At 39.3% G+C, this 18,383-nt stretch overlaps 1 protein-coding gene across 3 annotated transcripts in view; it reads left to right on the top strand.

Annotated features, from left to right (window-relative positions):
* LRRTM4 (leucine rich repeat transmembrane neuronal 4) overlaps positions 1-16,474 on the top strand; it is a 700,608-nt gene extending 684,134 nt beyond the window's left edge. For all 3 annotated transcript variants that reach the window (XM_032352600.1, XM_032352602.1, XM_032352601.1), the window contains one exon: positions 15,887-16,474. In XM_032352600.1, the coding sequence (XP_032208491.1) occupies positions 15,887-16,108 (222 nt within the window). In that variant the 3' untranslated portion in view covers positions 16,109-16,474. The remainder of the gene's footprint in view (positions 1-15,886) is intronic.
* Positions 16,475-18,383: the final 1,909 nt, after the last annotated feature.

Raw genomic sequence — 18,383 nt, 5'->3', positions numbered from 1 at the left:
TAGTTGTTTATTGAACTTAGGTTAAACCCAAGGAAGTAAACTATAGATTTTTAAAATTCTATATGATTTCCAATTCTCCCTGAGTGATCATCTCTTAGTTAGTCTGAATCAATGATGTTTTACTACATGTTTAGCTAAGAAGATAATGGGGTCTTCCCATGTTTCCCTTTAGATAAATAGAAATTATTTGCCATCCTGGAAAATTGTACTCTGGGTTGCCATATAGAATCCACATAAAGTTAAATCTATCCAAGAATATTGTGAGCTCTTTTTCTATCAAACTCTCAATGTTAGAATAATTCCAAGAATGTAGGACTTCCCTGAGGGTCTAGTTTCATGACAAAATAATAATTTTATTTTTTTTTAAAGATTTTATTTATTTATTTGACAGACAGAGATCACAAGTAGACAGAGAGGCAGGCAGAGAGAGAGAGAGGAGGAAGCAGGCTCTCTGCGGAACAGACAGCATGATGTGAGGCTCGATCCCAGGACACTGGGATCATGACCTGAGTCGAAGGCAGAGGCTTTAACCCACTGAGCCACTCAGGCACCCCAATAATTTTATTTTTAATAACTTATAATAGTAAGGTATACAAATTTATTTATAATAAATGTGTCATATTATTTAATAATAAACCAGAAAACCACAGTTCAGTGGCACTATAAAAATGAGTTATTCCTAGAGTATTTTTAGTAAGATTCGATGAGTGTGAGACTTCTTGATAAAAGGCTTTGGTTTATCTACATTCATTGGAATGGTTTTGTAGGAAAAAGAAAGAAGAAATTTGGGCAGAGAAGAAAAGTGGATTATAGGAATGGCATAGAGGGGAAATAGATACCGTTTTGGCATTGGCCAAGGAAAACAAGGATGGAGTATGTCAAAAAATTCAGCTATAACGTCATTCTGACAAAGGGACCCATGGAGGTAGCCCACAAAATTAATACTCTGTCATGCTGGGGAACTATAGGCATATGACCATGGTGGTCCATGGGCAGCATGATACAACTAGGCAAATAAGTCCTGTGATCTTTGGATGGGCAGCAGCTGGAGTGGGGGGTGGTGGGTAGACAATGGGAGAGCCGCTCCTCCAAGCTCTTCTCTGTGCTCTCACACATACAGATCATTTCCTTCTATGAGTTACTACCATGGTTGGTGAACTTCATCAATTCTATGTCAACTTTTATTATTTCCAGTGGCAGAAGACACCCTTTCATAGGCACCTCTACATGGGAGTATCAGGTTACTCTAAAGCAAAGATGAATTTAATGATCCTTCCCTAAGTTTCTCTTAGTCATTATTGCTTACTTGCTACCACTTTGGGGTTTTAATTCTTTTTCTTTTCCTTTAAATTTATCGCATGATGGAAATAATTGGGAGGTTTGAATATTTTTCAACAGTGGGAGTCTTTATTAGCTTTTAAGTAGATAAAAATATCCTTCCTTCCCCATAGTGCAAAGTGGAATGGGCTATTACTACCATCCCAGTAAATTAAATTACTTAAAAAAAAATAAAAGAAATAGATTGTGAAAATGTTTAGCCAAAGGAGTTCTCCAGCTGACTGAACATTTATGGGCACTTTGCCATCAAGGCAAGGTAAATTCACCTACAAGTAGCTATTTAAAAAACATGCGTATAATGTAGTTGTTAAACTTACCCAACTGAATTACACCTAACTTTAGACAAAAGAGTAGAATCTATACATAACCAAACTGATAATAACTAAAACCCCGGCAGAATAATCACCCAAGAATATGAATAGGGCCAAGTGAAGAAACACAACAGGTGAGAGAGAATAATTAGCAGTAATGAATTGAACTTAAGAAAAAGGAAAATTTAATTGGAGAGTAAAAAGCACACATATGTGCACAATGTTTGGTGACTTCAGACTGGGAAGTAATCTGCTTTGTTTTGAGCAAGGCAGTCTCCAGGCAGGTGTGGGGAATTAGGTAAAGCACACTGTGCACTCCCTGTTGGGCCTACATCTTTAAAGGAAAGCAATCTAAATTTAACAAGAAGTAGTGCTTTCAACCTTGGTTGCACATTTGAGTGGGTGCTTTAAAAAAAAAAAAAAGAAAAGAAAAGGTGGCCTGTGCCATACCTCCAGAAATTCTGATTTAATTGATCTGGAATAAGGACCAGGCTTAAGCATTTTTACCATCACCTCAGAGGTGACAAAGCTGCAGCCAGGCCTGAGAACCAGTGTTTTAAGGGCAGTCTGTATGGTTGATGAAATCCCAAATGGCACATGAAGGGGAAGGTGAGGATCTCCATTTCTCGGCTTTCGTTAAGGGTGGCAAGGGTTGATTGCTTTCTCAGCAGCAGCAGCAGCTGAGAAAGCAGCTGTCCCCATGTCCTGCCCCAGAGCTATGGTCAGTCTCAGCTGCTCATCACAACTTAGGGATTCTTCAGCCATAAGAGACTAATGCAGTGTTCGGCTGAGAGGTGGAAATAGTGGCGGAAGAGACGGAGGATGTGGAATCCATTCCCTACAAGGGCAGGCTGTGGGTGAGTTGGGTAGACGATTAAGATTTAAAACAGGTTGTTGTGAGAGGTGTCTGGGTGGCTCAGTGGGTTAAAGCTTCTGCCTTTGGCTCAGGTCATGATCCCAGGGTCCTGGTGATGGAGCCCCACATCAGGCTCTCTGCTCAGCAGGGAGCCTGTTTCCCTTCCCCTCTCTCTGCCTGCCTCTCTGCCGACTTGTGATCTCTGTCTGTCAAATAAATAAAATCTTTTTAAAAATCAATTAATTAATTAGTTAAATAAACAGGTTAGTTTGGGCACTGGGCTCCCCCGGCACACAGGAAGCCAAGTAGCATAGTAATAGCAGCAGACATGCTGACCGGACATAGAAGCTGCAGGTGGCACCAGGCTTTCTACAGATGGCTTCATCAGTATCCATTCTGTGGATCGGAAACCACCTGATAAGTATCTTACTCCCTCTTCTTTCCTCCCTTGTCATTTTTCATATACCGCTACTGTTGCATTGGACCATAGATGATGTCACATTGTAAAAATCTACTCCCTTTTGTCTTCGCATTAGGTTATAGGTTCCTTAAGGTCATGGGCACCTTTAGTCACTCTAATCCTTTAGCCCTCAACACAGGGCCCGGCATGCAGGGATTTGTAGAGAGAAATTGTGCGTGTGCCATCCTAGGTCCCTGTTTAAATCCAAAGTGAAGAATGGGTAAGGGACTGTGGAAAAAGACACAGTTTTGGAGGCAAATTTCTTCCAAATAAAACCCAATTCCCCTAGCAAATATCTCTCATAAATTCATAATTCTTTGAGCACACATTTTTTGGAATACTCTAGCTAGGCAGCACCAGACCAATCAGAAACATTCTGTGACAGCACGCAACTGACACTGGGAGGAAACAGTCAGTAAAGGAGCAAAGATAGACATGATCCCAGATATTTAACATTTTGATAAATGCTGTGAAGAAAATAAACAGGGAATTGAGTCAGGGGACAGCTTATATGCGTGAGTAGGGACGGAGTGGCATTTTAGACAAGGTGGTGGGAAGGCCCCTCTAGGAACATGACATTTAAGCAGAGACTCAAAAGATCAGCATAATCCTACGGAAAAGAGTTGGAAGAAGAATATCCCAGACAAAAGGAATGGCGAGTACAGAGGCCCAGAGATGGGAAGAGGCTTGTAGAGATTGAGAAATAGAAAGAAGGCTTTTTAACCTTCTCCACAAAACAAAACCTGTTTATGGTTCCATGACCCATGAACTTATCCTCTTTGACAAAAGCAAGCAAGTTCCCTTGGGCCCTGTGTTATAAGCTGTCCTATACCCAGGGGCAGGTTCACGGGCTTGAGTGTTGCTTAAGATCTTCGCTGAAAGGTCATTGGGCGTTTATTCTGCCTGAGCATGTTTGATCTAAATGACCTGAATGGGGACTTCAGAACTCCCACCTGGAGGTTCAAGTCGGACTTCTAAGTACCAAGGTTGTATGGGTCTAGCTCTTTGTCTGGGATCCGCTGAGAGCTTTATTCCAGAGCGGAACACCTGGATCTTCACAAGAAAACCTGCCGTGCCCACCGGCGGGGAATGCTTTTCTCCCTCTCTTCGCGGACTTGGATGATGCAGTTTCAAACACAGAGAATTAGAATCAGGTTGGTCTTCTAATCTGTTCTGAAGAGGTTCTTTCAGTAGGCACCTTTATTTTATTCTTCTTCATATCCCCGGCACCTAGCTTAGTAAGCTAGCCCCAAGCTGACAAGATTTTATTTTTTACATGATTGAAAAAAAAAAAAAATCAAAAGATGTTTTGTCTAAGCCTATTCTCCTGCTACAATGGTAAAGTTGTTTACTACTTGTGACAGAGACTGTATGGGTTGCAAGCCTAAAATATTTACTACTGGCCCTTTCCAGAAAAAGTTGGCCAACCTCAGTGATAAATATTTGCTCTCTGAATGAATGGATACAAAAATAAGTATACCATTATGGCAAATTCACTTTATATAATGACTCCTTAATAGTATATGCTCCATGGCAGAGATCCAGGCAGTAACCTAGAGCTTAACACATTTTATTAAAAATATGAGACCAATATTATTTATGCATCACTCTGCCACCCTGTTCTAAAACATATTCAATCAGAATAACAACTTTAATTGCATTTTCTAAGTGAGCTTCCCCTATTTTTGCAATTAAATATACATTGCTATGCCACCTTTCATTAGGATCAGTCAGTTCCCCCAAGAAGTTCTATTTAAACTCTATTAGATTCAGGTTACTCATCCTATCAAGATGTATGTCCTTCTGGGGTTTACTTCCTTCTATAATTGTCATTTGGTTCTAAACTTTTATCTTGGGAGGAAAAGGTACACGAAATGCAAGAAACTCAATCACCTTCCTTATATAAGAGTTTCATTTCATTTTATTTTTACATTTTAAAAACATTTCTAGCTTTTACTGAATACCTACTGCCCTATCGAATTACATGTCTGGGGAGGATCACAAAGGTAGTTTATCTTCAAAAGCTGAACAAATCAGTCACATTTGCTTTAGACAAGATAAACAATCTTGCATAAAACAGGTTAAGGACACCATTAAGAAATGAACACAAAACTGTACAGAATACTACAAAAACTCATATGGAAACTAGAAATAAGCTACTCTGAACGTTGCAGAGAAGCTGAATCTGAACTTAGAAGGAAAACATCTGTAATTCCTGCTTGCTCATGCCTTCCTGGTATTGGCATTCCTGCTGCTTTTGGTTCATTTCCCTTTCCAAATTTCTGAGGAGGGACTGCAAAGCAAATCTTACACTGAATCTGTTTGTTACATGTGCTGATACCTTTTGGTTTTGTTTGTTTGTTTTATTTTGTTTGGTTTTGTTTTTAAGTATCCAGCAGTAGATTTGGGCTCAAGTAGTGATCACTGTCTCCTGTTTTAGGCAAGAACTCCCTTCTGTGCATCACTGTATATCATTGGCATTTCCACAGTTGTTTCCCCCCCCCCATCAGAGGGGAAAGATGGGGGTATTAAAATTTTGTTGTCTCTATTTTTTATTGAAGTATTATTGTAGATTTCACTTCTGTAGAATGTTTGCTTGTCCTGCTCTATTAGGGAGTCCTTACTCTTTCAAATTCAGAGGCCAGAGCAACAGAAGGAAAGCCTTTAGACATTAATACTAGCTAATTAATCCAGCTCATTAGCCCAGAACCTCACTGAACACTGAGAGTGCCTGTAATGCAATAAGCTTTCCAGCTAATGGAGTCAAAGCTCACTTCAAAGAACAGCTAGTACCTCATTCATTAACTTAGTCAACTCTCTGGACACCTCACGGACAAGGAAGCCTACTAGGAGAGCAGTAAAGATGTAAGTGGATGTTCTGTTCTCTTATCCCATGACTGACTTAAAAGTTAAAATTTGGACAACCATGAGTGCACAAAGAGTATACATTCCCATCTTTAAATAAGAACAGAACAATAAGGGCAAGTGCTCGTGTGCAACTTTTGTCAGAACTTGAGTTTCAAATGGTCAGAAGAGTCCCATCGAGATCCAAAGGCAAATGCAGTGTATTTAGTATCACGGATTTTGCATGCCGGAGCAACTTGGTACGCACTTCAGCCCAAAAACAAAATGCAAGTAGGACAGTAGCAATTTGCACCATTATCTTCTTGTTTTTCTTTAGAGATTTTCAAAAACAAAAATCAATAAACGTAATCAGTGTTTGTGACAAATATTAGTAGATTATTTTAGATTTTGTCACATGTATCACTTAATCTCCAAAATAAAGTGTGAGAAAGATAAGACGGTTATGTTCTTTCATTGAACAAATAATGTGACTATCTATGAAGCCAAGCAATGTTGCCAAGCAATGTTGAGATAATGGTGTTCAACGAGAATGCATTTTCAGCTGTTTCTGGTTTCATTCATTTTTAGGTGGTCTTGACTTTTTCACTTATCACTCTGATTTATCATCTTCTCTTGAATTCTTGCATCTTTTTTCCAGAGATTCTTCTCTATTACAGTTACTACTTAGGGAGAAAAGTCTTTGTGTGTATACAGTGTTAGGATGTCAGAGATTGTATGGGCCTCTTCTTTAAGGAGGTAGGCATTGTTTCACGAGTGAACCAGTAGATAGTGAAGATGGTGGGAGAGAGAGTGGCTGCTGGTGAAGGCAGCTGAGCAACAAGAAATAAAATGGCAGACAGAGAAGTTCTGTTTTCCTTTTGTCACTTAAAGAACTCACCATTTCTTTAAATAGAAGATGAGCTTTCTGGTACAGTCATATGGGGACAAGATGGCGGGGGTGTAGGAGGAGGCGTCTTTTCTGCCAGTACCCCAAAGTGAGGTGATTACCTACCAAAGAACTCCATTCACCCATGAAATCAGCCTGAGATCAGAATTATACACGTCTGGATCTCTACAGGGGCAGAAGACGCCAGTGGGCAGGTAAAGCGGAGTGGGAAGGCGGACTGATATCAGAAGATAAACAAAAGGGGGAGGGAGCCATCAGACGCGACCGGTTGGAAAGTAATACCCCAATACGAGCAAGAGTGCCCTGCGTCTGGTACAGTCATATCCTTTTTTACTTAGTATTCCACAGTATGAATCCTCAAAGAAAGGCTCATTACCCTCCTATCATCCTCTGCTGCTCTCCTGCTTTTACTCATGGCCAGGGGTGGCCCAGACCCTGCCTTTCTCCCTACCTCACCAATCCTGGCCACCCAAAGCTGCTGAGTGCATCACAGTCCTCAGAAGACCTTTTCCCAGTCTAAACCAGCTTTTCCTCCAGTTGCATTGAATTATATGCTAGTAAATTTTTCTTTTAATTCATTCTCTTCCATCCTCCATGTTATAGGAATTTCTAAGAGTTTTTGATATAAGGATGGAAAAACAAAGGAACAAACATCTGTTAAATAAAAATTTGTCCATTTGAGTGCTAACTTGTCATTTGAATGTTACCTTTGTCTATATGAGTGTATCATAGTCATGCAAAAGACCTTTCCCCAGGCTAAACCAGCTTTGCCTCCAGTTGCATAAACTGATATGCTAGTGAATTTTTCTTTGCATTCTCCTCTCTCCACCATGTTATAGGAATTTCTAACAGTTCTTGTGAACAAACATCTGTTAAATAAAAAACTTTGTCCATTTGAGTGCTAACTTGGAAGGACAGCAATTAAGACTCCAATTTCCATCTTGACTTTGAGTTCAAGGTATTTTTCAAAATTGTGCTTTAAAATAAGCTTTCTAGCAAAATGTTTTTAAAATAATGTCAGACGATGTTGACAGTTTTACTTTTTGATTAATACAAACTAATACTTAGATAATTGGTGTTTTTTGATTAAGAAGCAAGGCTGCATTTAAAAACAATAAGAAGGGTGCCTGGGTGGCTCAGTCAGTTGAGCTTCTGACTCTTGACTTTGGCTCAGGTCAGGATCTCCGGGTTGTGGGATCCAGCCTGGGGTCAGCGCAGACTCTGCTTTGGATTCTCTTCCTTTCCTTATCCCTCCTTCTCTACCTCTCTCTCTGCTCATGGGCTCCGGAATTCTCTCTCTGTCTCTTTCTCATTCTCTCTCTCTCTCTCAAGTGAATAAATAGGGCACAAGTGTGGCTCAGCTGGTTAAGCATCTCCCTTCTGTTCAGGTCATGATCCCAGGATTGAGCCCTATGTGGGGCTCCCTGCTCAGCAGGGAATCTGCTTCTTCCTCTGCCCCCCTCTTTCTTGTGCTCTTGCCCTCTTCCTCAAATGAATAAATAAAATCTTTTTAAAAAGCGAATAAATAAAATCTTCTAAGAAAATAAAGTAAGGGGGCACCTGGGTGGCTCAGTGGGTTAAGCCTCTGCCTTCAGCTCAGGTCATAATCTCAGGGTCCTGGGATCGAGTCCCACATCGGGCTCTCTGCTCCGCAGGGAGCCTGCTTCCTCCTCCCTCTTTCTCTGCTTGCCTCTCTTCTCTGCTTGTGATTTCTCTCTGTCAAATAAATAAAATCTTAAAAAAAAAAAAAGAAAAAAGAAAAAAAGAAAAGAAAAGAAGAGCAATGAGTAAGAATGTTTCATTGCAGAACAGGGTTAAATAACATAATTTGATGAATTGATTTAGATTCATTACATTTCTTGTGTCTCCTTTTTATACTATATGTGCCTTCAGGTATTCAAATCAAAGAGGCAAAATTTATGAATGGGTGATTATTATTTTAATTCTCTCATTTAAGGAGTGAAGGATGAAATCAGGTTTGTAGGAACTGTCAATGTCACAGCTCAGTATAATTTCTCATTTGCTTTTCGGGAATGGGAGAAGTGGCTGAGCAATTCTGCTCCTCTGGGGCCAGCTGGGCTCTTGTGCCTGTGATGAACTTCGGTGGACTTTAAGGGACTGTGGCTAGTCTAAGATTACTCTGTGGCTCCACAGCACTTTCCATTCTCTAGTGATCTAGCCTAGACTTGTTAATGTGGTGGTGGCTAATCTGGTCAGGATCCTAGGAACCTTGAGACACAAGAAGCATTGCTGCTGCTCTACTGGGCAAAGAAAATCACAAGACCAGCCAGTGTTTAAGGCAAGAAGAAACAGATACTACATTTTGATGAGAGGAGCTAGAAGAACTATGGTCCTTTGCGCAATCTACTGTGGCTGGTTACATGTAAAATTCTGAAGCTCTCACAGCAATGTGTTTTACTAGATGAAGAAAGCCGTTTGGCAATCAGGATGTGAAGATAACGTGTAGAGATTATCAGGCAGGATTGACTGAGAGGGCCTGGTGACATCTGTGTTCTTGGCGTCAGTCGTTCTTCAGACCCAGTGGTACCCTTGCTCTTCTGTTTAGCTGCTAAATCCCTTTTTGTGTCTATGAGTCAATTAAGTCTCCCTTTTACCCAACTAACTTTATAAATGGGCTGAGGTTCTGCCAGCTTTGATCAAAATTCCTGAAAAAAAGCCTCTAGCCAAATTTGTTTACATTTTCTTGGTCCCTGTCAATTCTTGTCACAGACTAATATAGCGAATAGAATAAACGCTAAGTTATATGCTCATTTAGCTGTTGCCCTTCCTTTTTAATCTATTTTATTTCCAATAAACCAAGTGTCCATCTCCATTAAGCAATTCAACTATATTGAATTCCTAATCTGGATTTTTAGGATGGTACTTTTTAAACAGTCTGAGTAGTCAGGTACTACCCTTTAGTTCCGAAAATTAGAGACCAAATGTCATTTAGGAAATTGAAAATCAACTTTTTATGACTTCAATTGAAAGAACTCATGTTGAAATGTGAACAATGTTCATGAAAAGTTAATAAATAAGACTAATGATAATGCATGGTAATTTTAAAATGATCAGGCTATTACACTACTTATAACTAATGCTAATACGTTTGAGAAAAGAGGGTAACGATATTGGAATTTCATGCTTATATCAAAACTGAACTTCAAAAGCCTTTCATGATCACATATATCAAGAGTCACATTACTCTCACATTAACTACACAGACACATTCATTTCTCATTTTAAGTGTAATTATTATGGATATAAAATTATGGGATCTGATTCAATTTGTAGACTTTTGAAGCTCTGCGCATCCCACTATACTTTTTTGCCCTTCCTCTCAACATTTAAACACATTCTCTTTCCTTCACTTTCCTCTTTGAATCATTTACTCTGTGAACAACTGAAATTCAGAGGAGTGTGTCCTTTCATTCTCCCCACAGCATGTTGGAAGAAAACCATATTCTAGGCAAAGTGTAAAAAACATTGTCAGAAATCCAGAACATCCACTAAGGTGTCCTAGCTTCTGAGTGCACAAAGTAGGACTGAGAGCCTCTGTTAATGAGCCACTCTGTGACCCTTCATGTTCTCACATCTCTCAAATGGAAACTGTAAGACAAAAGACAGGGAACATTTCCAGGAAAGACACTGTCAGTGTTGAGTGAAACTAGAATAGGTTATGTCTTTCCAGAGTATTCTCAAGAAACAGGAAGTGCTTTCGGAGTTATCTGAGATTTATAGAGGTAAATCATATGTCATTATTATGCCCATTTTCAGAGGACTCACAGGAAACTCAGCAAGATTAAAGTGACTTATAATTAGTGATAATAATGGTTCTCCCTTTTGTCACCTACCTCAGATTTATTTATGAATATGCCTCCATAGAAGTTTATATGTCCCTATAAAGGTTTAAATTCAATTTGAGTTCAAGTGTTCATATTCTTGAGAGAAGCAAATGACAGAATTTCAGTGTGGTAGATTTCCCTGGTGAGATTCCCTTCATTCCACGTACCACACCTATTATCTGTAAATAAAGTGCAGCTTCCAAAGCAATCAATGAGCAGCCAAGCATACAAAAGAGGCCATCTTTAAGTAGTGTTATTGTGCTGTGCCCCAGAATGAGGTCTGTCAGAGAGCTAACGGAACACAGGGACCGTTTGGAAAAGCTCTAAGAACACATTTACAAAAATATCAAATACACATTAAGGGGAACTGAAGGATACTTTGTTTTGACTGCTGGAAAGGAAACAATGATACACACAGGGACCCAGGTGGTTAATGTACTGTACATTATTACTATAAAGTACAAGACCTCAGTCTCTCAGCTCCTCAGAAACCACAAAATCAGTTGATTACATAGTGCCCCACAGACTAGACTTTAAGAGTAAATGAGCAAACATCTCAGATATCCTTTCAGAGCCTGCCAGTTCACATAGCTTTTGAATTCTTGCTATTGGACTGTTGGGCAGGAGGGCGCTTTACAATGTTTTTTATCCTGCTGGAGGTTCTAAGCCTACCTCAAATACAACAGAGAAAATGGCAGGTTCCCCTGTTCCTTGAAGTAAAAAATAAACTGGTCCGACTGTCATAGCAAAACAAATTTTCTAAGTTCAGAGATGATGGAATATATAAACCTGACGTGCTGTAGTTAATACAGGTCCCCTACCATTTGAATCAACTTTGTTTGCATATAAGTGCCATAGTTTCTTAGATATGAAATTGTTCTTTCCCACTTTATTCAATTTGTGGGACTTCATACTGAAAATTCAATAATGTTCCCATAAGAGCTAATGGTTTCCATCTGTAGATTAAACTGGTTTTAGTAGGGTCTGTAGGACCCTGTCTCACTTTGTATTTGTGATTCATCTATGTTTGTAGATCAAGCAGGTTTGTAGGTGACCAGAGGAGGACTATCGCTGGGGTTACAAGACAGTGGACAAAACCAGAATCCATGCTTAATGTTTATTTTTTTTTATTTATTTTTAAAAGATTTTATTTATTTATTTGACAGAGAGATCACAAGTAAGCAGAGAGGCATGGAGAGAGAGCGGGGAAGCAGGCTCCCCGCTGAGCAGAGAGCCCGATGCAGGGCTCGATCCCAGGACCATGGGACCATGACCTGAGCCAAAGGCAGAGGCTTTAACCCACTGAGCCACCCAGGCACCCCCCACTTTTTATTTTTTTTAAGATATTTTTTATTTATTTGACAGAGAGTTCACAAGAAAGCAGAGAGGCATGAGGAGAGAGAGAGCTTAATGTTTATTTTTATTTTTTTAGTAATTTGGCTAATTTGGAGACAATAAGTCAACAAAGATTCTATGCGCAGTGAATGTTGCTGCCACTGGAAATAATTTGGTGATTTTTTTATGGCTTAGAGTTATATTATTCCACCTATTAACAATAAAAAAGCAAGAATGGTCTATGTGACTCTTAAGAAGGTCTTCATAAAATTCTTTCTGCTGAAATGTCACAACGAAGTAGTTTCATGTCTATGCTTTTTCAGAGTTTTGGTGACCCATGACACTAATCACAAATATCTCTACCTATCTGACACACAGTAAAATCCTATGAGGATACCTAAAATAGAATTTGCTGACAAACATTTCATGTCTGGACCTGAACTGATTTATAGGGAGAAGTCTATATAAGTGAGAAAAAAAGAAAAAATAAATAAACCTACTATACATTCAGGGAAGATCTAACTTTATATTTATTATCTAGTAATCCAACCATATTGTCCTATAATTTGTTCCTTGTTCTCACTGCCAGCACAGAAATTAATGTCCAATGTCTAACCATCTCTGTACCAATCACAAATTTGACCTAGTACGTATTTTTGTTCAGATTTTTTGAGAGCAGAATTGTATATTCCAGACTATATCTACCTCTTGTTTGATGAGAAATTATCTTTCCTTTACTATTTCCTAACACTAGCTGAAAATAGTGTTTGCCTCCCATTAGAAATCAAGGTGTTTCATCCAAAAAATAAAGAAATATACATTAGCTTAATTTCCTCACTCACTGAGAAAAACTGTATTATGTGAGTTAGGAAAAAAGAGAATAGTAAATGGAGGATGGGAATCTATCCAGCTGTTGCTGATCACATTAAAATAAAGTACAGTCTGACTATGTGCTTTGAATATTTTTCAAGCATCTTTCATTGTGATTTCCAATTTAAAAAAAAAAATCACAGGGTAACTCAGTAGACATATACTTATGAACACACACAAATTTGAAATGAAACTTTTTTTTTTTTTTAAGATTTTCTTTATTTATTTGAGAACGAACGAGAGATAGCAGGACTGGGGAGAAGGGGGGGAAGTGGACTCCCCATGGAGCTGGGAACCCAATGTGGGACTCCATCCCGGGACTCCAGGATCTTGACCTGAGCTGAAGGCAGTCGCTTAACCAGCTGAGCCACCCGGGTGCCCGAAATGATACTTTTATGAAGCAACTTACTCATGAGACACTCCAATACTTTCTATTCTAGTTAATTCAATTTTTAAAATGTTTATCTGGATTCATTAAATTGATTTTATAACCTACTAATGAGTTGTGATCTTCCACAGAAAACATTGCTTTAATCTCTATTTTTAAAAATATGAGAAGGTGACTTTTAATAAGCACAGAGTTGTTTAAAACACAATTCTCGTGCAAACAGATAATGAATTCTTGTCAAAATTTTGCTTAACACATTAATGGTGATACCAGTGAGAAAACATAAGACCTAGTTTGAAGAACATTTGAGGGATTTATACAGTAATAGGAAAAATGGATTATTAAAATAAAGTGGCCAAGTTAGCCATAAGACTGGTTAACTTCCTACAGAACAATTAACCCGTAAAACCTTTGGGGTTTAACCTCACTCCCAAATTATAAAATTATAACAACAATATCTTTAGTTTAACCTAGAGAAAGAGTCATATATAGTCTAGTCAGGAAACAACAACCTATCAGTTATTTTAACAAAGCATTTTACATGAATTGTTGATTAAATACAGTGGTTGGGGCACCTGGTGGCTCAGTGAGTTGAGCATCTGACTCTGAATTCCAGCTCAGGTCAGGATCTCAGGGTCGTGGGACTGAGGCCCCAGGCAGGCTCTCTGGTAAGCGGGGAGTCGGCTTGAGATTCCCTCTCCCTCTGTCTCTGCCCCCTTTGCTCTGCCCCTTTGCCCCTTCTAGTGCATGCACACACCTACACTCTATCATTCTCTCTCTCAATAAATAAATAAAATCTTTAAAAACATGCAGAGTTATTAGCTAAGTTTATGCAAAGGCTAGAAATGCCAGAGTATAACAGAGACAGCAACTTCAGGTAGTAACTGCCACCCTACCACCTGTGGGACTAAAGGACCAAATGGAGAGATTGTAATTGTAACATTATGAGACTGGAGGAGGAGCTTTGTGGAGATAGACCTCACATTTCCTTGGTGCTGAAGACTCTGCGGGGGCATGGTGGGATCAAACGTCAGGAAGACTGTACAAACTGGAATGGCCGGCTCCTGTGGGAAGGCATTGCTACAGCCAGTATGACGGGGTATATTTGGGGTAGCTCCCTGGAGCAGGAAGAAACAGAGGCAGCCCACCATGGGAGCAGTCCCTCCATCTCCTCTACTCTTGACATCTTCCTCCAGTGGGCCCACTGCCTATCTAACAGGGATAGGCAGGTCAAGAAGCAATGTGGTTTGCAAAGTCCCAGGCTGGCATGATAAAGCCAAGCTACAGCAGGGGGTTGGAGCCGAGAGACAATAATTTAAACTGCCACTAGTCTTGCCTGACAGGACAGTGACAGTGTTTGCAATTTTATCATCTGTGGACTGTTGACCAAGAGTGTCCGATCTGATCTAGTGCGTTATGAGAAATGCTCTAGTGGAATAGAATTAAGCAATCCTCATTTTCCTTTCTCTGAGCTTATGACACATTTTTCTTTATCGGAAATTTGTGGTTTAATAAAAAGCTGCATAGCATCGAAAGTACTATAATTTGGGGCTCCTGGGTGACTCAGTTGGTTAAGCCTCTGACTCTTGATTTTGGCTCAGGTTGTGATCAAGCCCATGTTGGGCTCCTTGCTGGGTGTGGAGCCTGCTTAATATTTTTTCTCTCCCTCTGCCCCTCCTCCCTCACTCTCTCTTTAAAAAAAAAAAACAAAACAAAACTGTAATTTTAATATTTTTAGCTTTTACTATTAAAGGGATTTCTGTAGCCAATTATTCAGGTATATTATTCTAACATCAGACACATATTTGGCCTGTTAGCTTGAAATCAAGAGCATCACATATTATGAACACAAGGATGTGCCAGCTTTCATAATTCTAAAGTTTTTTTTTTGTTGTTGAGAATTCATAGAATTGTTAGAAATGATCTATAGGAAATTGAGATTATTTTTAAAAAAATGTTAAGTAAAACATGTATGTCCTCAATAAAGGTTTCAACTGTATATAAAGATATTTTAAAAGTAAAAACTCTACGTACGTTTACATTTGTATTTACACAAAATGGATCACACTGTACATGCTTTTCACATTGTTTTCTCTTAGTGTCCTATCTTGCCACATTATAACAGATGGGCACTCCCCAATCTTCGTATTATCTGTCAACAAGTGTATGAATTTACCTCATGTACTTTAAAATTCCCTGTTGATGGGAATTTAGGTTGTTCTTAACTTTCTCTATGGCAATAGATAGAAAGAGGACAGGCCTGGGCATGGAAAAATCTTTATGAAAGATTTTTGAAATCTTTGAAATCATGAAAAAATCTTTTTAAATCTTCATATACAAAGTATATATGAATGGATATATGTGTTTATAAATATGTGTGTATGTATACACACACTTTCTATAACAGTATATGTAAAAGGTATATACATACATTTTTATAAAGTGTATATATATGTGTGTGTACACACACACACAGCTATATACAAGGTGCATCTATAAGGTTTATAAATAAATACACACGCTTTGGACATAAAATGGTCTATGAGGTTTATCTCTCTGGACAGAACAAGATCGAGTTCCATACTAACAATCCTTCTTTTGTTTTGTAGCGGAATCCGCAGTTGATGCCTTCAAACAGCATGGAAGAGTTCAAAGCAGGAGCCCCGGCGCGTCCTCTTCTGGTCCTCCCAAGGCATATTCCTAATCCTAAATCTTTGTCCTTCTCACACCAGATCCCGCACCACGTGAAGCCCTTGCCGTATTACAGCTACGACCCGCCTGTGATCGGCTACTGCCAGGCTCACCAGCCGCTCCGCGTCAGCAAGGGCTATGAAGCGGTGTCTCCCGAGCAGGACGAAACCCCCAGCCTGGAGCTCGGCCGCGACCACAGCTTCATCGCCACCATCGCCAGGTCGGCGGCCCCAGCCATTTACCTGGAGAGAATAACAAACTAACGCGAAAGCCGACTCCTCCTCGGTGCGGGACCTCGGTGGGGGGGCGGGGTGGGGGGAGGGCTTCCTCTTAAAGGAGAGTGGGTGTCCACAGTCGTGCAAGCACGCTGGTTCATCGTGCCTGTTCAATAAACACTTAGGACATAGAGGAGAGGAAAAACCAAAACTGCTGAGAGAGGGCCGCGGATGCACCTGCAGCATAACCAGGAGAACTACGGGACTTTCTTTGCTTCAAAACGTAAAACAGAAATGCTCCTGGATGTACATAGTCAAAGTGTCGAGTTCTTATAAAAATAGATTTCACCCTAGCTACGTATAGGTTTGTTTGTATATTTGCTTTTTCTACACTGCATGGTTCCTGGGCTGGAGAACCACAGGGGTGGGTGGGCGGGGAGGATCTGGGGCTGGGGAGGGGGCGGGGGGAATGGGGGAAACACAACAGTTTTCCTTGTTAGGTGTGTGTAACTTTCACAGGCTTGATTTCAATTGCTTTCCTTCATTTTCCCTCTAAAATGCTGTTTGTTCCTATTTGGTTTGCTTTATGTTTCACATTCTTTTCTTTTATTCCGGTCAAGTGATTTTGTTTCCAATTCTAAACATGGGCATTAAAGCTTATGTTGTACCAAAAGAAAATCTGCTTTATTACAGACCACAAAGAAACGAAGTTGACCACAGAGTTTGGCAAAACTACTGGAATGAAAATCCAGTAAAATCTGGGTGAATGGTCCTTCAGGACACACAGTAGGCAGAGTTTTGACTTTTTTTTTTTTTTTTCCCTACTGGAAGCCCTCCTGTGAGTTTTCACTGTGTAAGAATTTTGAATGGGATCTGTATAGACCTCCAGTTGGAAAGACCAGCAGAAATCTCAGCTGAACAGGGGCATATGAAGAACAATGGTCACATGGTCAACGAAGGAAACTGCCAAGTTGACAAATTTCTAAATACAAGATAATGTATAACATTGCTTTTTAAGTTAATTATCAATTAGCGTTTGTGTAGTTTTTATCAATAAAAGAAAATGTTGGAAAAATAAATATATTATTTTGTGGTTGGTATACCACAGCCCACTTGATGTTGAGTGCTTTAGCTCTTTATTGTGAAATCCTTGTAGCCTGCCGTCAGTTGGTACCTACCAGATGCCTTCTGTGTGTTCTGTGATTTGGTGAGGAGACCCTACAAGGTGTAGAAAAGAAGAATGAGATGTGACATATGCACTAACTCATTACACAGATTTTTTTTGAAACATATGATATAGCTCAAAAATTACATAACAATATGAGGAAAAATGTAAGTATCAGTGGAAGGGTCAGAGGTTATATGATCTTTTAGAGAGAAACAACTGTGTAGAAATTATTACAATTCAAAAGAAGCATAAGGATCCCCCATTCTTAAAACAAAGGTGATAACTCTGCAAATATCAGTTGAATGATTTTCACTTGACTTCCTTAGTGCTGTGATGCTGAAAGTCAGCAATTCTTTCTGATTCACAATGGACATTATCCTGATCTAGATAGTGGTCTGATTTGCCTCGTCCTATATTTAAAACAAACTTAAATTACAAAATTTTTGTCATCCTTTATTAGGTCAGGTTTTGCATTCTGAAAAGCGCTAATATACAGTTGTACTAATGGGATTTCTGGGATTTCAGCTAAGTTGATAGCTGCCATTCATGTAATTACAAATTCTACTAAATTAATAATTAAAGAGGCTTGTGAATACTTCCATGTCAAAGAAAAACTAGAATGGAGTATTGAGCATGTTTTTTTTTTTTTTTCTTCTCAAAGTAGTTTTATTTTTTTTTTAAAGATTTTATTTATTTACTTATTTGACAGAGAGGGATCACAAGTAGGCAGAGAAACAGGCAGAGAGAGAGGAGGAAGCAGTCTCCCCGCTGAGCAGAGAGCCTGATGTGGGGCTCGATCCCAGGACCCTGAGATCATGACCTGAGCCAAAGACAGAGGCTTAACCCACTGAGCCACCCAGGTGCCCCAGTTAAAATCTATCTTAATTGATAAAAATACTTGTCATATTAAAGAAAATTCAACCAAAAGAAGTCTTTTCACATTGGAACTCAGGCTCTTGCTGTCAGATTCTGGTAATTTCCCTGTTAACATTTATAATCTGGATGATATCTAGATATGTTCCTGAACCATTCAAGGAGAATGCATTGACTATGAGGTTTAATTCTTTGGCATTGTGATTTTCTCTTCAGAATTATTTAATAGATAGATTACAGCAGAACGTTTGGGAGTGTCTGCCCAAATTATAAGGGTCCTCT

This window comes from Mustela erminea, chromosome 7, assembly GCF_009829155.1.
Source record: "Mustela erminea isolate mMusErm1 chromosome 7, mMusErm1.Pri, whole genome shotgun sequence".
NCBI lineage: Eukaryota > Metazoa > Chordata > Mammalia > Carnivora > Mustelidae > Mustela > Mustela erminea.
This window is presented reverse-complemented; position numbering and strand designations above follow the sequence as displayed.